The following is a 22,008-nucleotide window of genomic DNA, read 5'->3' as shown; positions in this document are numbered from 1 at the left end:
CCTTAGCCTCCTGAATTGCTGGGATTACAGGCGTGTACCACGCTCCAGCAACACATTTTGCCAGTGACCCTGCCTCTTGCTTTTCTGGATCTTGTTTTTGTGCCACTTGCAGGGTCAACTACATGCCAAGAGAGTAGCTGCTCAGTAGCAAAGGGCCTGCCAGTTCTCTAAGCCAGCCCTGCAGCTGGGACCTCCAGAATCCTGATGGGGTACTTGTCATCTATTTCCGCCTGGAGCTGCTTGAGGCCATGCTAATGGAGGTGTCAGACCTTGGCCATTTAGCTTTTGTTGAGTCCTGTCTCAAACGTGGAAGTTAATGTGTCTGAATTGTGTAGATTTAATTAACAGCAAGAGCTTGATACCCAGTGATCACTTCAGAAGGGCCAAAAGGGAGAAAAAGCTAAGAGCATTCTGGGCTGCAGTGAGCAGCCAACCACACTGGGGCCAGTGTTTCTGGACTCTGAGGTGCATTTTCTACCTGACCCAGCTCACTGTGAGTGTCTGCAAGCTCTCTGCTGCCTGTCCCAGAGCCCACCACCGTGCCCTGGGTCCTGTGGTCTGCACTTTTGGCAGTCAGTTCCAGAGGCTTGTTCTTGTGGAGAGGGAAGTGGTGGAGGGCTAGAGAGAGCTGTGGGATTCTGGTTCCTGGTCATTCATGTCACACAGGCCATGGATGTAGGAGTTCACTCTTCAGGGACTCACTCTGCATCCTGAAGTTCTGTTCCTCTCCTGTTTCATCTTGGACTCCCCAGACACCTGCTTCTCGTCCATATACACCTGAGGGCCCAGGAAGCAGAATCTGAAAACCATCTGCTGTTCTTTGTCTGAGACCAGTGTAGGGTGTGACATCTGCTGATGACAATGCCGTGAGACCACAGGCAGCCTGGCAGGGCAAGGGTGGAGGTGACTCCCCTTGTGACGACGTGCGACGAGGTGTGGGATGGCGGTGACTGTGTGAGTGTGCGTCATTGGACTTGGCTGGCACTGGCCTTCCCCCATGCAGTTAGTGTTCCTCCATATGTAAGCCCCGTTACCAGCAGTGACATTGACTCATCTGCTGGTCGGGGGCCTGGGCATGGGGTGGTGGCCTGCTGGACCCAGTGTGAGGTCTGCCTGGCACAGCTGTGACCCACAGGCTCATCCTGAGGTGGGTGAGGACTGCCGAACCTCATCTACCCTGTCTTTTCTCATTGGCTAATTTTTCAGGGTTGATGAGTAAGCTTGAATTTTTCTCATCATGTTGAGTAATACTTATATTGACTTCTTTAAAATGTTAACTTTCCTTTAAAGAGACTCCATTACAGCCTGGGAGGCTGCTTATTTCGTGCCCTGAGGGTGGTGCATACTGGCTGGCTGCCTGGTGGGCTCCGTGCTGGTGGAGAGAGATGATGGAAGCCAGGGGCATTTGTCTGTTTCTGCTTGCTGCAGGCAGCCAGGGACAGAGAGAGGGGTGGAGGTCAGATGGGGGTAGGGGTGCCGTGGGAGGCAGGTGACCTTCTAGCCCTGTGCCCTTGTCCTCAAGTCTGTGCTGGGCAGACCCACTCCATGCTGGATGCTGACTGAGACAGAGATGGGCCCAGAGCCTCATGGCCTGGGCTTAGAGGGCAGGAAAATGGCCATGCTGGGCCATTGCTAAGCCCTGACCCTGGCATTCCTTGTGCTTCCCTTTGAGGATCTATTCCAAGGAGGACTTCAAGGAGAAATACGCTGTGGACGACGTCCAGTACACAGATGAGGTAAGTCACTGGCGCCTGCTCTCTCAGGCAGCTCCTCGGCTTCAGTAACCCTTCTGCTTCTGAACTTCCTCTCCTCCCACCGCCACAGCCTGGAGACACCACTGCCCGGTCACCAGCTCTCAAGAGCATCCCCACTTAGAAAGAACTGGCAGGAAATGTGTACTTCAGACTTCTTGGAGGAAGCCATTTGTGCCCCGGGCATTGCCTCAGACTTAGGTGGAATTGTCTGATGACCTGGATTGTGGCCACAGAGATCCACCAGGGGAGGACATCTCTGTGAGGAAGCCTGCCTGCAGCAGGGACTCAGGACTGATCAAAGGAACCCCTAGGCTTGGCTGAGCCTCTGTGTGTCAGGAGATTTCCTTATAGGCCTTTGCCAGATACAGGTGCTGCAGTCTCAGGAACCCAGGGCTGGACTTGGAACTCTCCTGACCTGAATCCACCTCCCAGCCTCCTTGTCCATCAGGTGTGATGTGACCTGGTTAAGTGTATGACTGTCCCCCTGAGGCTTTGAATGTGTCCAAGGCAGATGAAAGGGTCCTTCTCCAACTTGCACTGCCAAGAGGGCAGGACTGTGGCAGAGGCGAGAGCACAGCTAGGAGCTCCGTGGTCCAAGTGACCAAATGATCAAGACCCTCTGATACTGTGGCCACTGCCTGGCACACAGGAGGCCCCTCCGCTCTGTTTCTGGCACCATCACCCGGGTCAGGAAGCCCACCAGGCTACTCACTTGACATCACATACAGAATGCAAGCTGGGCTTTCCAGTTCCCCTTCTCATATAGGGCCCTGCGTTTAATTATTGAGATGGTGGCTTCCCTGACAAGGGGACACTCGGGAGACCCTCGAGAGGTACTTGAGGCATTGTGGTGAAGACCCAGTGCAGAGGCTGGCTTCCATAAGCAACTGGGGGCTGGTGGGGTAGAGGGTGTGCTTTGCACACTTGCTCTCCTTCATGGCACCTAGCAGATGTTCAGAGGAACCAGGGTCACCTACTGAGATGCAGAAAGGACCGATGTAAGAGAAACAACCACGCACCACAGGGAAGATGCTGCCTGCCCCCAGCCTCAGGGAGTGGTAGGGTCTGGGGTGGGAGGGACCAGGGAGAGCTGCCCTCCTCTGAAGGGCCCACTGCCCTGCAGGACTGCTGGCCCAGGCCTGCTGGATACTTCTGTTGTTCAGCTGCACATCCATATTGTTTGTGATGTTTCCATTTTAAAAACAAATTCAAAATTTGAAAAGCATTGCAGGCCACCAGTGTACACTAATGTTTCGGGAGACAGCCGTGAACGAGGGTTTACTTTCAAGAGCTTCAGTGCCTGCGTGGTGAAGCCCAGCTCTCTGGAGCCAGATGGGCTCTCTCAGCAACACTGGTGAAGGCATGACTAATTCCTTTGTGAAGAGTGGCCCACAGGCCTGGTTCACGTCCTGATTAGGAGAATGAGTGAGGTGGCCATGCCTCCTTTTGTCCCTAGGGCAGAATCCATACCCACTGAGCTCTGACGCATGCTGTGGATGCCCATCCACCTGACTTGCCAGGGAGATCAGAATGCCTAGGGGATTGATTCTGGCCATGGCCTGCAGCACAGCAGGGGCATTTAACAGCCCTGGTTGGGGGGAGCTGATGTGTCCCCTGCGGCCACTGCTCCGTGGAAATGAGGCCCTAAGTTGAAAGAACTGTGCTGTCCTGTGTACAGGGACCGCATTTAGAGCCAGTGAGACATAGCCACGTTGTGTTCCCTTAATTTTTGAGGCACCGCATCAGAGCATGCCGCTGAGAGCGTAGCTCTAATGGGTCTCCACGGGGAAGGGTGGATGGAGCTGCCAGGCCAGGAGAGGTTTCACAGCCGCAGAGGTAGCCAGGGCCCACTGAAGTAGTCGTGATCAATAAAAGATGTTGCCCTGCCAGGACTCTCAGACGCACAGCCTGCTCTCTGTCGGGCCTCGATCCATCTGAGCGTCAGGCAGCATGGCGAGGGCTGCTTTCTCCTCCATTATTCCTAACCAGCACGTCCAGAGAGTCGTTACGGAGAGAAAAACCATCAGCCCGCACATTTGTTATCCGGCTCCTCTCTCCCAAGGACAATAGCAGATACAATCCCCAAGTGCCTTCTCCTTCTCTGATTCTGCTGCCGTAATTGACAGAATCGTTGTGTGCTGATGAATGTAGACCCTGCACGTCAACATAACAACACACACAGGGCCTGCTCCGTGGCAGTGAGGCAGCTCTGTTCCTTTTCATGAGCCTCCCCCTCCTCCAGGAGGGGCTGGGGAGTGGAAGGGACTCAGCCAGGCCTTTCATTTGTACAATACAGGCTGAGGCCTCATTCACTCTCAGCAGTTACTAAGTGAATGAGGGAGGATCCAGGGAGATGAAGCCTCAGGCACAGCGGGAGAGAGGGTGGTTGGTATGGGTCTGGAGGGTCACTTGGCTGTGGGCTTCATGACAGAGTGTACAGCTTTTGACCCAAGTGGGTCAACTTTGTTTTCTTCCTCCCTCCTTCCTTCTCTTCCTTCTTTCCTTCCTTCCTTTCTAAAGGAAATATGTTTTTAAAGAAATTTAAAGAAATAAAACTTCATATGCCAGGATGTTCATCACAACATTATTTGTAATAGCTCGTCATTAGAAATAATTCATGTGAATAGAAGGATGAATAAATTATGCTGTGTCCGTTAAGAGAGTATTCCACAGTCATAGGTTCAAATCTGGGCTTTGCTTGTAGCTGTGATCTTGGGCACGTTTTCTAGCCTGCAAGCCCTTCTCATTTGTGAAATCTGGCCATGGTGGCAGCACGTTCATGGGTGGTTAAATGAGATGATGGGTGTAAGATGACTGGCACAGGCCATAATCAAGGACTTATTGAATGTTTATCATCCCCAGAGGTAGTGACTGCCAAAAATTGCGTGTTTGAAGAATATTTAATGACAGGAAATAAGTGAAGCATGTAATTTCATATGATTCAAATGTCATTACAGATCTCTGTTTTTATGTGCAGAGCTAAAAAGTCTCCTGGGATGGGATTGCAGGTACACTTTATTGTTGTGTGCTGAACTCCAATTGTTCAAGAGTAGCTGCACATCTATATTGTTTGTGGTATTTCAGAATATTCCAGCTTTTCTCTGGGAGCATCTCTGTATTAAAATAGATGTGTATACATACATCAAAATGTCCACTTAGCATATATTCATTGTAGAGTGTATCAGTGACAGCTCAGTCAGTCTGGTAAACCAACACGTCCTCCTTCTGTCACAGTGTTGAGGGTGTCAGAGTTTAGGACAGGGACTGCAGGGGAGGGGGCCCCTCATGCAGTAGCCCAGGTACAAGGCAGACAGAGGGTTGGGGGTCTGGAGAGGAAGAAATTGCTCCTTACAGGGCAGTAGCACCCTGGGGGCCAGGAGTCACATCTAATGCTGACTGATGGGTACTCTGCTCGGGCATTGATGACCGCCAGTGGGGTGGTAGAGGAGGGGTGAATGAACCTGCCTTGGGGATGTGGACGGATGGAGCAGGAAAGATCAGGGGAGGGCATTCTGGGCAGAGGTACCACTGAGTGGGGAGCAGGGATGTGGAGAGTTGAACTTGGGTAGGGTGTTGGGGGAGGAGAAAGCCACTGACTTGCTGAAGGGATACCCGAGTGGGCTGTGGAGGGGGTGGGGAACTGGAGAGTGTTGGGTGGGCTGGAGGCCAAAGGGTGGAGCTGGGGCAGGCTGGCTGCCCTAGTTGAGAATGGGGGCCAGGAAGGGAGGTGTCTGCCCTGGGGATGAGAAACTGTGGGGCAGTGCCTGTGGCTTTTGGAGTGGTGGGGATGGCTCTTTCAGGAAGGAGTTGGCAGATGGGCAGAGGTGGTAGCTGGAGGGTGGGTGGGTCTGGCTGTTTGGAACAAGGGATCTGCCTGGTATCTGGAGGCAAGTGCCGTGGGGACTTGCCAGGTTCAGGTTTAAAACCCTCTCTACCACTTGATAGCTGTGTGACTTTTAGAAGTTCATCAATCCCTGTAAGCCTTGATTTCTTCTTCTGCAGAATGGGGACAGTAATGTACCTATCTTAAGGCCCTGCTGTATAAATATGCACTGTCATTAAGTAATGGTGGTACATCATATCCAGCAGACTTCTTCACAATTGCTCTAAAACATTTCTTTTCTTACCTTTCAGATTGCCAGTATCCTGACATCACAGAACCCCTCTGTCCTCCTAACCTTGGTAAGTGGCTAGTGTCCAGGAGCCAGGCAGTATTTGGTAGAGAAGAGGTTTTAGGGAGCAGCCCTTCCCTGCTGACATCGGAGTGGTGGGGAGAATTAGGAAATGAGAGGAATGTCATTGGTAATAAATAGCCACATTTGCTTGGTCTCTGTCCAGGACCATCCTTGAGGGTTCCTGGGATGTCAGCTTGAGACCATAATGGACAAGGCACCATGTGCATTTGTAGGGTTAAAACCTGCTAGAATATGTAGTTGTGTCGGTCTGAGCTCATGGGCTTTGAGGGTCAGCTTACTCCTCCCCCAGTAGTATTTGCATATAACCTGTTGTTGATAGAATTTGAAAAACGCCCTTGGCATCCGTCCTCAGGTAACTGGGCTATGAGCACAGCCTGGGGTGCAGCATGGGTTCCTGGCACCCTGGCAGGGCTTGGGCTCAATGTGGGATGTCTCAGAGAGAAAGCGTGCTTTCTTGCTCTTCTTTGACCTTGGGAGTTTCATATATATGGTCCTTCCTCCCTAAGTAATCCTTCTTCCCTTTGTTAATTGATTTTTACAGGAATAGTTCTTGGTAATTTTTTTCTTTAGTATTTGGTTTCTTTATTCTGTGCTGCTGTTTTGGCAGTAAGAAGGAAGGTTGCATTCGATGATTGTGGTCAAAGATGGCCCCTTGTGTTTTATTGGGTATGTGGTTAGACATCGATTGGCCTGAAGTCCTTGAGAAAGCAATGGTGATTTTAAAATGCCTTGCCTCTCTTGGGGGCATCTTTTTCTCTAAATCTCTTGTTTCTACTTCCATCCAGTTCCATGTGGAGTCTCCTTACAATTAGAAAAAGGAGAGGGATGGAACACCTTCACAACAGTCTTGTCTGATGTAGGTCCCCCATCTCTGGATTTGATAGCCAATCATCCCTCAATTTCTGTGGGTTTGGTTCTAGAACCCTCTGGAAACTAAGACCTCCAGGTGCTCAAGTTCCTTATATAAAATAGCATAGTATTTGCATGTAACCTGCATACCTCTTCTAATATACTTTAAATCATCTCTAAAATTTTTATAGTACCTCATATAATGTAAATAACTGATACAGTGTATTTAAGGAATGATGGAAAGAAGAAAAAGTCTACGTGTTCACTACAGATGCAATTTTTCTTTCAATTATTTTTGATCCGCAATTGGTCATATCCATGCACTACTTATGGATAGGGGGCCTGCCTATACCCCTGGACCTCACACTGTTAGTGAGAAGTGTGTGGGTGAAAGAGAAGATAGGCCCAGCCTGGGCAGAGCAGATTGGTGGTGGTGGTGAGCAGTCCCTGGTACCTGCTTTTCTTGCCTGGGCCCCACCTGAGTCCAGCATCCTACCTGGTGTCACCAGAGTATCCTGACCCATCCATGGAGGAGACCTTGTGTGCACCTGGGACACTGCGGGATACATGAGGCCCCTGACTCATGTGCTTTTCAAGCTGCAGTGCAGAAAGGAGGGCCTGACTTGGAGCTGCCTGGCTGGGCTGGGGCCGGGGGCCTTACTGGTGAGGGAAAGGCAGGAGGGGAAGGGTTTGTTGGTCCAGGGTTGGGACTCCCTGTTCTCCTCTATCTTGAACCTGCTTGGAGGAGGCAGGGCCTCCTGGGCAGGCTGTGGGGACACTGTGTGGCCCCTGTGTGACTTGTATGTGTTCTCACCCCTCTTTCCCTTTCCCCGCAGCGTGGTGTCAACACCGACAGCGGCAGTGTGTGCAGGGAAGCTTCTTTCGAGGGCATCAGCAAGTGAGTCGGGCCCCACAGCTGTCTTTCCATCCTCCCCGTACTTGCTCCTTGGCCAGAAGGTCTTCCCCAGCCTGCACACCAACTATGAAACATGCAGAGGAGCATTCTAAAAATGGGAGTCAGCTGGGCATTTTGAGGAAATATTTTTTTAAATTATTGCCCTAAAATCGCCTACCTTTTACCTTAAGGAGAGCAAACCTTCTCTGTAGTGCCCCATAACCAAAGTGTTTGACCCTGGCTGCTGTGCGCGGGCTCCCTAGAGACAAGCTTCGAGCTCTGGGGTCTTTTGTAAATCACACTGTTTGCCATATGGGCCCGCCCCTTAGTCCTGGCCACTAACCTCTCCCTGTCCAGCTCTCAACAAATTCCTGTGTCCCCTACTGCCCCAGTCTCAAGTAGTGTCCCCCTTACCTGACCTCACTCCTCAACTGAACTCTGAGAGTAGCCCCCAAACCCTGCTTAGGAAGGAGTTTTCCCTTTCTAGGCCTCTCCAGGTGTTGGGTACAGGGAGAGCAGCACCTTTATCTCATTGTCACCCCCATCACCCTGCGGCCCCCAGAGAGTGCTGCCTGTCAGCTGTGCTATGTTCCCAGACTGACTGGGGACCAGCTCCAGGGATCTGTGGGCCTGCAATGCTGGGCTGACACTGCTGCAGACAAGCCCTCAAGGAGAGGCCCTGCTCCAGGCTGCTGAGTAGGGACAGTGGACAGCACCCAGCCATGCTCCTGAATGAACTGGGCCCCCAGCATTCTCCTCCACCACACATTCCCTGTAGCCACTGCATCCTCTGTTGTCCTTTGGTGGACCGAGGCAGTGACGGAGGAAGCGCCTTATAATTATGTATGAGCCTCAGCTGCGGGAATCTGTGCATATGTGTGATGTAGTGGTGATTAGAAAGGATTGTGAGCTCATGAATATGTATCACTTCCCCAGTGATAAGAGCGCTGGGACCGGGGAGTGGGTATCAGGTTTGCTTCTCTCTGCATCCTCTAGGGATTTTGCTCAAAGTGGCCCTGCCTCCCATGCCACTAGCCTGCTCATTGAAATGCTGACCATGGAGCTAGAACTACTGTCTCTCCCCAGGCCCTTGGAGGGTGTGCAGGCACAGCCAGATGCTGCTGCCCAGGGCTGGGCCTCCCCATGACCCAGGTGCCTGCATTTAAGGCCCTGCTCTACTTCCTTGACCAACACCATGGACCATCTCCACAGCATCCCTCTGTCTTCTCCTAGGTCTTTCCTCATGGGAGGGCCTTGAACTGTGGAGGGGTACCCTGACTGACTTTGTGACTTTGATTTCCCCAAATGTACTCCATGCGCTTGTTGTGGGGACTTAAGAGATCACATTCATCCAGTCTTCTTGGAGCCGATGTTCAGTAATTGCTTGCCTACAGCAAATACCAATTAAATTCTCTTGCCTTGTGGGCCTGTCTTCCCATCTATACCATGGGCTCCATAGGCTTCAACATGGCGGAAGTTCCCAGGTCATGGTCAGATGCAGGGCCTCTTGGCTGTGGGGCCTCTGCTTGTCCCCTCAGAGATCTCTGTTACAGAGGGCTGAGCTTCCCCCAGGCCCAGGACAGTGAGTTGGTGTGGCAGGTGTGGTCCTGGGTGGGAAGCTCAGGATGGGGTCACTGAGGCAGACCTCTGCTGGCTGCTCTATGAAGTTCATACAAAAGAGGCAGGGACAGCATCCCTGTTATGGGGGAGTTGGAAGTGGAGGCCTCATCTCCACCACTGGGAGGATTCCCTGCTGTAAACTCCAGCTTCTCCCTCTTTTAGGCAGACCCTGCCCTGTTCTCCTGTTTCTCCCCTGAATCTCCACAGTCCCTCCAAGGGACCCGAGGGTCCTGTGCTCTACAAGCTCTTACCTCAGCATCTGGAGATGACTTCCAGAGAGCCAGGGACTAGCCCAATGTTGCATCATCTCCCCTGGCACATAGGCTGTATTATCTTCAGCCCATGGTCTGGCCCGGATGTGGGCTGACTGGTACCTGACAAGCAGGCACTCATCTGCTTCTCTGGGCTGAGAGACTGTCCTGGGCATTGGGTGGATTGATTTCCACACCCACATAATGGGCTGTTGGCTAAGGTCTCTGATTGGTTGAGATGCTGCAGGATAAAGTTCTCACAGCTGTTTTTTGCTTTGGAGTCTCCTGGTCTGCTCATGGTACCCCTTCCTCTTCTATCCCCTGGCAGGCTTGTCCCCTCATGCCTCTTCTCTGGGCCTCACATCTCACCATTCTCTTTGTGTAACTCCACAATCGGGGGTTGCTCTGCTGGGGAAGGGACCTTCACAGGTGCCCCCTTCTTAGTGTACCATGGGCACTGACTTGGGGCCCCGGCCTCTGCCTCCAGGTGCCCCCTGGATCCTTCCTCCAGGAAGTCACATGTGTATTCCTTGGCTTTGGGTCTAGCTCAGCCCCCTGTTTCCCACTATCCAGACTGCCAGCACCTCAATTCTGCTACTCCCTGGCCTCTGGGCCAGGCTGGAAGAGACCTTGTCCTTGAGGGCCACTGCAGCTCAGTGACCACATTCACCTGCCTGCTGAGTGCCTCCAGCTGTTTGCTGGGGATAATAATAGACTGTTTCCTAAGCAAGATGAATCTTGCTGTCGTCCTATTTTCCAATTCTCAACTACTGTGTCCCTAGTTGCCTCTCACTGCCCTAATGAAGCGTCTTATTCCTGGAATTTTTACTTTTGACCCTGTTAAACATCTCTGCTGCACCTCTGTCTTGGATTTTTGTTGAACCCTCCACTTTAACAGAAGTTCAGGTTTGGGCTCTCAGTTTGTCCTGATGGGCCCTCTCAGGCTACCTTTGCTTTTGCTTGCAGGGAGGAGGAAGCTAACACTGGCCTCAGCAGGCCACCCATCCCAGGCCCTCAGACTCTGGTTCCTTGGGTGACTGGCCTGGGCCCTTCCCTCCCAGTGTGGCTTCTTGAGTTTGTCTGCCTTGGGTGTCTGTTCCACTTGGGCTCAACCTTGGCAGACCTCCCTTAGCTCCCAGGAACAGAGCCAACCAGCCCATTGCAGGAGTGCCCTGGGTCTCACAGTGATAGGGATGGCAGAGGGTTGCATCAGAGGGAATGGGGAGGCAGAGGCAGGGTGGGTGATAGACAAGCAGGAGGCCAGAGAGATCAACCCGTGATCAAGGGCCAGTTGGCTCACCAAAAGGGTGTGGCTTGGTGTGATTATGATGGGGTGAGGGGAACAAATGGGAGCAGTCTGCAAGCTCCATGCTGAGTTTGGAATCTGGCCCAGGCAATGGCTCCCTGCTTAACCTGACAGGAACAGTGATAAGTTCCTGGAGGGTTTGGAAGAACACTTCACGATGGACTCTGGTGGGAACATGGGGTACATCAGTGGGTTCAGGCACTCCTTGCCAGGGCTTGGTGAGAGCTTGGTGGGAAGCTGGTGTGTGGGCTGGGGCTATGGGAAGCTGAGGTGGGGAGCAGAGCCCTGCAGTAAAGAGGACTTGAGACTTCTTCCTGTGGACTGTGGACACCAAGGCTCCATGGAGCACCTGATTCCTGCACCTGGCAACCCTGTCAGATGTGATGGGTCATTGTTCATAGCTGAGGAGATCGATCGTAAGGCAGATTTTCCTTAGAAGGAGACTGATCATGAAGGGAAGGGAATGGCCTGTAGGGGGTCATGTGGTCTGAATTGAGGGCCCTTCATCCTTCAGGTTTGCCTCACTTAATAGGTGTGTCTCCCAGGCAGGCAGGATCTGTGCCCGGGAGTCCTGCATGGGGACAGCAAGTTTTAGAGGACTACATTTCATGGTGTTGTCTGAGAGAGAAATATGGTCCCTATTTTACATCAGCTGGTTGTTCAGAATAAGCATATTTCTTATCTTTTGGCATTTGCTTAAATTGCCTTGGATATTTGAAGACAATTGGTTACAAATTAATTCAATTTAAATAAGCAGTTAAATATGAAATGCTGAATTTGGGGGTTGTTAATGTAGGAGTATTAATATTCAAAGATGTGAATTTTAAAACCCAGGAAGTAGAAGGACATTATTAAAACTTGATGATTACAACAAAATGCCAATTTGTGGTTTGGGGACCATGGCTTCTGGCTACTGTTAAGTTGCATATCAAGTTAATATTTAGGGTTGGGCTTAAAATTCCATGGAAATCTCCATGAGGGGAGAACCCACCCTAACCCCCTAGCAGGGAGTAGAGTTGGAGGCCTGCCTCATGCATTGGGTTAGACCCCCTCCGGGGTTGAAGCCAGAGGCCCAGGCAGGAAGTCAAGCCCATCCTCTTCACCCTTTCATTGCCTACCCCACAATTAGAGCCCACCCGGAAATTACTGACTTCTAGGACACTCTTCATTCTTATGGCCATCAGTGGGGTTTTGTTGTTAATTTTATGTAATTGATATAGTCATCATAGAAAAATGCTAGTAGCACAAAGGTAAAAATATGGAATATCCAAGTTTCATTACCCAGAATTAAACCTGTCAGTACTGTCTTTTGAATTCTTCTCTGTGTGTCTGAGTGTGTTTCTTTCTCTCTAAGTATGTTTTTGTGGCTGAATGTACATTTGTGTATGTCTGTGTGTATACATTGGTTTATTGGAGTCTGTGTATCTATATGTGTCTGCATCTGTTTATCTGGATCTGGGTCTTTGTGTATATCTGAATATATCCTTGTCCAAATGCATGTGTGTATCTGTGTTTGTTCACATGCTTCTAAGTATATGTAGCTTAGTGTGTATTTGTGTGTATAAGCCTATGTCTGTGTTTTTGGGCATATACAGTAGTCCTCTGGTTTTGCTTTTTGTGATGTAAGTTAGCTATAGTCAACTGAGGTCCAAAAACATAAAAGGGCAAATTCTAGAAATAAACAGTTCATAAGTTTTAAATTGTATGCCATTCTGAATAGCTTGATCAAATCTTGCACTTTCCTTTCCAATCCCTTTGTCTAATGTATCCATGTTATATATGCTACCCACCCTTTAGTCACTTGGTAGCTGTGTTGATTATCAAATCAATTGTCACTGTATCCCAGTGTTTGTATTCAAGTAAGCCTTATTTTACTTAATAGTGACCCCAAAGAGCAAGAGTAATGATGCTGGAATTTTTATTACTGTTTTTTGGTATAATTGTTCTGTTTATTATTATTGTCAACCTCTTATGCATTTAATTTATAAATTAAACTTAATCATAGATTTGCATATACATATATATTTGAAAAAACAGTATACACAGGATTCATACTCCCTGTGGTTTCTGGTATCCACAGGGGGTCTTGGAACATATCCCCATTGGATAAGGTGGGACTGGGACTAGTGTCTATTGTGTATATCTCAAGCATTTGTTTGTTGTGTATACACTTGGGTGTATATTTTCTAAGCATATGCCTGTGTGTGTGTGTGTGTGTGTGTGTGTGTGTGTGTCTGGCTGTGTGCTGGGTCACTCTACTGCCTTTGTGTGTGTGCGTGTACGTACATATTATGTAAAGTGAAATTTTGCTAGTTTGTCTGGCTGTCGGTAGATAGGCCATTGCTTTTCCTAAGGTCAAAGTGACGTTTGGCAAAATGGGTGGCAATGTCTGTGTTGTCATCGTGATTCATGTTGTCTGCTACTCTGTTCTTCACTACCTTGCTGCCTTTAGTTTCTTTGGTGTTTCACAAGTAGGTCTTTGATTCTACAGCATTTAGGTTGACTCTGAATCAAGTATTCCTCTTTGTGTAGTTGGGAATTAGATCTGGAATCCTCTCCACCTGCTGGTTTATGCTTGCCTTTCTCTTCCCCTCTCCCTGCTTCTTAGTTGGCTCAGCCAAGAGTAAGGCTGCTGACCTCACAACCGTGGCATTACTTCGGTGTTTTCAAACATAAGTAGTGAGGCTGTGGAGAGTCCCTGGCTTGCAGGAGCTCAGGAGCTCACAGGCCTGCATGTGCTTGCATGTGGTGTCCTGACCTGTGATGGAGCAGGTCTTGGAATCCAGGGAGCTGAAGGCTTGCCACGTCTCCTCTGCTGAGACCTCTGCTTTACTGGGACACATCATTCTTCCCCCGCTGTCTCCCCGATAGCTTGAGCTCTGGGTCACATGTGGCTCTCCTGGGTCAGAGATGTGCCCTGACGTGAACATTTTTGTCTCCTGGGGTCATCTTTTCAGTTATGTTAATCTTATCTAAGAGCAACTTTTGACTTTTTTCTCTCCTGTTTTATTTCACTAATTTGTGCTCTTTTAAATTTCCTCCCAGTCTCTTTTGGTTTTATTTGCTCTTTCTGTAGGAAGAGAAGAAAGGGACATTGTTGGGATGGAAACTTACTTGATTTTTAATGTTCTTCTCTCTTCATTTAGGACTATCAGTTATCTAAGAATTGCTTCAGCTGCATTTCACAACTGATATTTCATACTTTTGTTTCTAGTTTCACTGTGATTTTTGTCTTGGAACAGAGGGTATGTAGAAGTTTGTTGCTTCATTTCTAAACAATTTGGGAGTTTATAGTTCCCTTTCTGTTACTGACTTCTAGTTTAATTCTGTGATGAATATTCTCAGTATCTCATCCTTTTGAAATTTGTTTCAACTTGCGATTATTATGATATTTATTAGTATATAAATGATACACACTTGAAGAGAGCATAGATTCTGCATGTTGACGGTAGTGTTCTGCATGTCATTTGAGTCTAGTTGGTTAATTGTATTGTACATCCTTCCTGATTGCTCTGCTTGTTCTTATTACTATGAGAGGTATGTGGTAGTCTCAGCTATGCTTGTGGCTTTATCTATTTCTCCTTTCTGTTTTGTTAATTTTTATAAAGCAGCTTTATTTAAGTGAAATTTGTATTATATAGCATTCACTATCTGCATAGTTCAGTAAGTTTTAAAAAACAATTTAATTGGGATGTAATCCATGTACCTTAGGACTTACCCATTGAAAGTGTGCAGTTAAGTGAGTTTTGTATGTTTACAGAGTTGTGCAATGATCATCACAATCAATTTTAGAACATTTCTATTACCCAAAAAGAAACCCTGTGCTCCTTTATAATTTTCATTCCTCCATCCTCTCACCCCAACATTCCTTTTACCCCAGGTCTCTAGGGATTAACCTGCTCTGACATTTGATATAAATGAAATCATTCAACATGTAGTATTCTGTGTCTGGCTTCTTTCACCTAGAACATATTAAACTTTATTCATATTATGGCATGAATCAGTACTTTGCTCATTTTTGTGGCTAAAATAATTCTTTTCTATGAATATTTACCACATTTTCTTTGTCCATTCATTAGGTGCTGAATGCTTGAGTTGTGCCCACCATTTGGCCATTATCAATATTGCCGCTCTGAACATTGATGTAAAAATTTTTGTGTGAACATGTTTTCAGTGGAATTATTGGGTCACATGGTAGCTCTTTAACTTTTTGAGGAATTGCCAAATAATTTTTCAGAGCAACTGTACCAATTTATATTCCCAGCTGCAATGTATGTGGGCTCTTGTTTCTCTCCATGCTCACCAACACTTGTTATTATCTGTTTCATTATAACCAGGCTGATGGCCCTGATGTAATATCTTGTGGTTATTATTTACATTTTCTTGAAGACTAATGTTGAGCATCTTTTCTTGTGCCATTCGTCAATCTTCTTTGGAGAAGTTTCTATTCAGACCCTTTACCCATTTCTGATTGAAGTGTGTTTTTTTTTTTTTCATTGTTATTGAAATTCTTCATTCTTTTATTCTGGGTAGCAGCTCTTGATGATTTATGAAATTTTTCTCCTATTGTATAGTTTGTCGTTTCAGTTTCTTGATAGGATCCTTGATACACAAAAATTTTAATTTTGATGAAGTTCAGTATCTAGTTTTCTTTGTATCTATTTATACTTTAGGTATCTTATCTAAGAAATCTAGTCCAAGGCCATAAAGAGTTAAACCCATGTTTTCTTCTAGGAATTGTATAGTTTTAGTTCTTACATTTAGGTATTCGATTCACTGTGGTCCATTTTTTTATGTGGTGTTAGGTAGGGACCCAACTTAATTCTTTTTCATTTGAATATCCAATTGTTTCAGCACCACTCGTTGGAAAGATTGTGTTGACATTTAATGGATTGTATTAGTACCCTTGTCAGAAGTCAACTGGCCAAGGAAAAATATTGTATAATTGTACATATATGAGGTTATTAAAGTAGCCAAATTCATAGAGAAATAAAATAGAATAGTAGTTACCAGCACTGGGGGTAAAGAGAAATGGGGGTGTTATTGCTGAATGACTGGAGAGTTTTGGTATAAGATGCTGGACAGTTCTGGAGATGTATAGGGACAATGATTTTATAACAATATGACAAAGCCACTGAAGTGTAAACTTAAAAAAATTAAAATGGCACATTTTATGTGTGTTTTATCACAATAGAAAGGTCGCTTTACCATTAATGTATGAATTTATTTTGGGACCTACAGTTTTATTATGTTTATCTAGATGCTTGTGTCATATTTCTGCAACCTTAACAAGATACCTGAGATGATCAACTTGTAGAGAGGTTTATTTTGGCTCATACTTTTGGATGTTCCTGTGCCTAATCAGTTGACCCTCCTGCTTTTGGGTCTGTGGTGAGGGAGCACATCATAGTGGGATCGCGTGGCAGAGCAGAGCCCATCTCGTGGCCAGGAAATAAAAGAGAGTGAGGAGGGGACCAGGGACCCCATTGCCACCTTTTGTGTTTGATTTTTTTTTTTTTTCATTTCTCTTCCTCCTCCTTCTCCTCCCGTTCTTCCCTCTCCTCCTCCTCCTTCTTTCTTCTTTTTTCTTTCTTCTTCATTTGTTTATTTTTGTGGTTCTGGGGATCGAACCCAGGGCCTTGTACCTACTATGTAAACACTGTACCATCCAGCCTATGATGGGTTTTTTTTTTTTATTGTTCCATTTTGATTCCCTTGTTTTCTGTATGTTTTAGTTATTTTCTTAGTGATCGCTCTAGAGGTTACAATTAAACCCTTAAATGTAAAACTCTAGTTTATATTAAAATCGACTTAATTTCAATAGTATACAAATCTTTGTCTCCGTAGATTTCCATTTCCTCCCCCTCCTTTTTGCTGTTATTGCATGTGGATTGCATCTTTGTACATTTTGTGCTTATCTACAGATTCACAATTACTGTTTTTTGCAGTTGTCTCCCTAAGTCAGTTGGGAGAAAAAAAGGCCTTAGAAGAATACATTTGTACTATCTTTGTCTTTCCCTATATGGTCACCTTTGTCAGTGTCCTTCTTTTCTTCATGTGAATTCAAGTTACTCTCTGGTGCCCTTTTATTTCAGTGAAAAGGGTTCTCTTTAGTATTTGTCGTAGAGTAGGTCTGCTAGTGATTAATTCTCTTGGTTTTTGTTTATCTAAGAAGTTTTAATTTTTCAGTTTTAAAGCAGTCTTGCTAGATGTAGAATTCTTAGTTGGCATTTTTTTTTTCTTTCAGCACTTTGAATATGTTATCCCATGGCCTACTGCTCTCCTTAGTTTCTGATGAGAAATCTTATTATTAATCTTATTGAGGATCCTTATATGTGATGTATTGTTTTGCTCTTGTTGCTTTTAAGATACCAGTGTCCCTCACCTTCCATTGGGGTAATATTCCAATAAACCCTTTGTAAAGCCAAAAAATGGTTTAAACGAATCATTGTGAGTGTAGATACTCCTTGTTACGTCCTGATAAATCCATTATAAAGTTGAAAAGCCCTAAACTGAACTATTATAAGTTGGGGTTCATCTGTATTCTTTGTCTTTTCACGTTTTGAATATGATGGATCTAGGAGTAGATATCTTTGAATTTATCCAGCTTAGGGTTCATTGAGCTTTATGGATGTGTATATAGATTAATGTTTTTTTCAGTCAAGTTGGTGAAGTTTTCAGCCATTATTTTTTCAGATATTCTCTTGACTGCTTTCTCTTTTCATTCTGATGCTCCCATTCTAAATTTGTTGGCATACTAGACAGAAGGGGCTGTGCTGTCTGCATTGTGGGGGTGGAGGGGCAACTGCACTTGGGGATGGGCCCTGGGCTTCTAGATCTGCGGCAGGAACTGAATAGCAGGACTTCTGCAGGTCAAGGAGTCAGAAAATTCATTTGAGGCCTGTTTTATTGTTTTTGGCCACGGCATGTATGTATTGAATGAGGTACTTCTCAATGATAGATACTGACCTAATGGGCTTTGTTTATTTTCTTTCCATAGGTTCAATGTCAACAACACCATTCTTCACCCAGAGATCGTTGAGTGGTGAGTACAGTTGTGGCCAGCTTGGCTTTTTGTTATGCTCAACTCATGGAGACAGGAGACCCTGTTATTTCTGCTCACCCAACTCAGAAAGCTGGTCCCTAGAACTTCCTTCTTTAGCCTTTTCTGGATTATTTTTTTTGGCAGGGTTTGGGGGGTGTTGTTGTTGGTTAGTTGATGGTTGGTTTTCCAAAAGGGCCTGAGTCACTTGAATATCAATTAAAATTCACTTATCATTTCTTTTTAGTCGTGTGTGTGTTTCTAGGGGTAAACCCAGGCCCTTAGGCCTGCCAGTCATGTGCTGTACCGTTGAACTATATTTTCAGTCTTTCAAAATTCTTACCGTAAGCCATACACAGCTCAGAGAGAAGGCAGGTAGTGCAAAGTATAGAAGTGAACATCCCACACAATCCCATGCCAGAAAGGTGAGCATGTGTTCCCCCTTTTGCACAGGTATCTGGACAGATGTGGCATTCTGTTATACATGTTCTTTTGTGGCCTTCTTTCTTCATTGGGCAGCCCTTACCTGCAGCACACCTGGTTTATATTAGATACCTGGAGGATAAGCCCTCTTCGATTGGGCATGACCTCTGTGGGCCCTGGCAGTGGCCCTCCAACTCTGATATGCCACTGATTTTCTTCCTAAGCCATCAAGTTGTTCTTTGATAGCAGTAAAGCATTTTTTGCTTTATTGCGTGACAGTACTAATTGTAAATATAGAAGAGAGGTGAGGCAGGACCTTTGCCACCTTGTCACTCGCCTATGAAATATGTAGATGTTTTGCTTTTGATCTTACCAAATCTAGTTGATAGATACAATTCACCTAACCTTGGCGCTTGGGACCAACACTGTGACCCAAAGATTAATAGAAATTTGCAGTTGGAGAAGGAGAGGGTGATCCAGGCCAGTGAAACATTAACTCAGGGATACCAGAGAAAGGGTGGTGGCCTTGTGTGACTATGGGGGCCGGGGAAGTATAGTCTTAGGATGGTTGGAGAGGTGAGCTGTGACTAGGCCAGTCTTGGTATCAGTTTTGACTCTGTCTTGAGAAAAATGGGAAATACAGGAAACCCCTGAAGGGTTGAAACTGAGGAGTGTGGAATCAGGTTTGCTTTTCCAAAAATAATTTTGGCCTCTGGCTGGAGACTCAGTTGTGGGGCAAGAGTGGGAACAGATTGCCTGTGAGGAGGCTGTTGCAGGGGTCCAGGTAGCCATGGAAGGGGTGTGGTGAAGATGCAAGAGAAAAAGCGACTATGACGGGGACTCGTGGGAGGAGCCAGCTGTGGTGGTGTAGCGGAGGTGACTGGGTTTTTGCCCTGAGCAGCTGGATATATGCTTGGTGCACATATGAAAGTGACATGGGGGACTCATCACTGGAAGGGGGATGCTGTGGCAAGTTGGGACTTGTTTGGGATGTGTTGTCTGAGGCAGGTACCAGTGGACGAGAGGGCTGAGTTGCAGGTTGGAGACAGACATCTGGGAACTGATGACAGGTGTCAGTACTGACCCTCCAGAGAGGCCAGGTGGGCTGACCTAGCTCTGTCAGCAGCCTTGGCCCAATTTCTGTCATGGCCACACACTGTGAGGGTGGGGGCTATGACCTTCAAGTTCACGGCCACTTCTTCCTGAATAAAGGAATGAATGCCTGGCCTCTTGCTAGCCCCCAGCTTGGCAGAACAGGTCCACATGCTCTCATGCTGCCTCACCGTGACTTTCCCTCGAGGTTGCTTACAATGGGGGCACTTTGGAGACCGTGACTGGGTTGTGCACTCCAGCATCTCCCTGAGGGATGCACCATTAGTTTGTCACTTTGGAGTAAGCTTGCTTTAATTCAAGTGACATTTCCAAGGCTCTGAGGTGGAGTCTGCGTTCATAGAATACCTCTCAACTTTATTAAAGTGAACAGCGGAAAGTACTTATTTGGCATTTGATGGCAGTAGAACGATTTCAGAAATGTCACATTGTCCTTGCTGCCTCAGGGGTGTGTTTTAATAGCACAGATCTTGGTCTCTGCAGTGATGCGGCGGCTCTCAGTGGATCCGTTGCAGCCATGAACGTCGCCCTCGCCCTGTGAATGAGGGAAGGGTTCTGGGTAGAATGGTGGGCAGGTCCTTCATGTCCCAGAGAGGGTCTGCTTTCCATGATGTTGCTTGTGGGCTCCTGGGTCTTGAAGGCTCCTCAGCACCCTCTCTCTCTGTAGAGGGAAGCTGCCTGGGGGAAACTGTCAGCCTAGACACCTGAGTTCTAACCCCCCAGCCCAGGATCCTTTTATGAGCCTCAGCTACTTCATCTGAAAAATGGAGATGTGGTAATACCTAGCTCACCGTGAGGCTGCAAAGAGTCACCCAGCCTCCTCTGCTCACCTGCAGAGTAGGTGGATTGAATGAGAGCATGAGCCAAACGCTGACTGTCGAAGCTCCCTGTGTGCAAGGGACTGAACTGAGCACCAGACTTGCCATCTGACTCAAAGAGGGTGTTTTGGTTTGGTACAGTAGGTAGGTTCTTAGTTACTTCCATGCTATTGATAAGGAAAACTGAGGCACAGGGAGGTTAGGGACTTGCCCAGGTTGTTGGTTCCAGAACTTGTGTAGCCCCTTGTGGCTCAGAGGAGCACTCTTGAGGCTACGGCCTGCCAGAAGGTCAGCCTTTCTCCCTGTTCACTCCTGGTTACCTTGGAAGCATGGGGTTCTTGGAGCCAGCAGAATGGATCTCGGGCTGAGGCCAGGATGTAGCAGGGCTGGAGGACAGGGGCTATGTGGCAAAGCTTCCTTGGCACCCATACATCCCCCAGCCCCAAGCTAGCTCGGGTTCTTCCCCGAGCCTATCTGATTGGAAGGCAAAGAGCAGACTGCCAGCATGGGGAAGCTCACTTTCTCGTTTTCATTTGGTTGTCATTCATTTCCTCTGTGTGACTGTTTTATTGTTTTCCATTCTCTCAAGCAGTGCCTTTTTGATTTCCTGTAAATTCCTCTGTAATCATACTCTTCCCCACAAACATGAGATCATAACTGATTGTTTCTTTTCTTGTGCTGGGTATTACAGTTTGAATGTGTAGGTCAAAAGTTGAAATTTAATAAGAGCAGGCATCTCACTTCCATAATTTAGGCTGTGGTTCTACTTCGCAGTTTCACAGATGATGAAATTGATCTGAAGGTAGGGTAGGAAATAAAAGGAGATGCCTTCATACCATCTAATAGCTGAGTGGCTTGGGTTCTGGCTAAGTACCTCTGGAAGTGTCACAGAAGAGCAAGCATATCAGCAATTGCCGTGTGCCTTCTTGGGTTTTAAGTGAGACTGTTCAATTGAGTCATACGCCGGTTTTAGAACTGTTAATTACACTGAGTGAAAGTGTCCTGCATGCATTAAGCAGGCTGTGGGTAACATATCTATTTCTACTCCCCTGCCTCTGTGAGCACAAGACATGGTAAGCCTTGAATGGTTTAGGGGTGAAGTGCCCTAGGACCCCACATTCTGAGTAGCACGTCCCTAATTAGAAAAGTTATGTAGATGATGACTTATATGCTTGGTGCACATATGAAAGGTATTCCAGTATGATTGCTCACCTTGGTCTCCTAATGAGTAGGCATTTAACCCTCCATTTGATGACAAAGTCAAATGGAAATTGGGATTCCCAGGGCAGAGGGAGAACGAGTTGCCATGAGCCAGAAGGCAGGAGATGGGATGTAGGATATATAGCTGGGCCCTAGTGTAGGTGTGGAGTGGGCCTCCCATCCACATCTGCCTGTCCCCAGCCAGGTCTCAGGCAAGCTCCACTCATGGCTGAGCTTGGTTGTGGTTCCCTTGAGAATTATTGATTGAGCCTCCTGAGATGTGTAATTCCACCCAGCCCATTTCTTTTCTGTCCCTCCTATTCTGAGATTTTATTCTTTGTATTGCTGCATCTTGGGATGTGGAAGTGATAGTTGCTGCAGGGGAGTGGAGGGGGCAGGGGGAGTCCTGTGGTATTGAACTCTTGCCCACCTGGATTCCACAGAACCACTCCCTGCACATTTGTCTCCAGGAGAGATGGAATTTCCTGGTCCTTTAAATGGGTTTTGTTCAGCACGGTGGCACTTTGATGCTCAGAGAGTGATT

At 47.1% G+C, this 22,008-nt stretch overlaps 1 protein-coding gene across 1 annotated transcript in view; it reads left to right on the top strand.

The window, feature by feature from the left end:
- Nucleotides 1-22,008, top strand: part of Pepd (peptidase D) — a 120,608-nt gene that overhangs the window by 17,384 nt on the left and 81,216 nt on the right. Inside the window, exons 4-7 of the mRNA XM_047529535.1 lie at nucleotides 1,673-1,736; nucleotides 5,889-5,936; nucleotides 7,636-7,697; nucleotides 17,872-17,916. Coding sequence (XP_047385491.1) covers nucleotides 1,673-1,736; nucleotides 5,889-5,936; nucleotides 7,636-7,697; nucleotides 17,872-17,916 — 219 coding nt within the window. The remainder of the gene's footprint in view (nucleotides 1-1,672; nucleotides 1,737-5,888; nucleotides 5,937-7,635; nucleotides 7,698-17,871; nucleotides 17,917-22,008) is intronic.

The sequence above is a fragment of the Sciurus carolinensis genome, chromosome 16 (assembly GCF_902686445.1).
Source record: "Sciurus carolinensis chromosome 16, mSciCar1.2, whole genome shotgun sequence".
Lineage (NCBI taxonomy): Eukaryota > Metazoa > Chordata > Mammalia > Rodentia > Sciuridae > Sciurus > Sciurus carolinensis.
The sequence above is the reverse complement of the archived record's forward strand: the minus strand, read 5'-3'. Positions and strand labels throughout refer to the sequence as shown.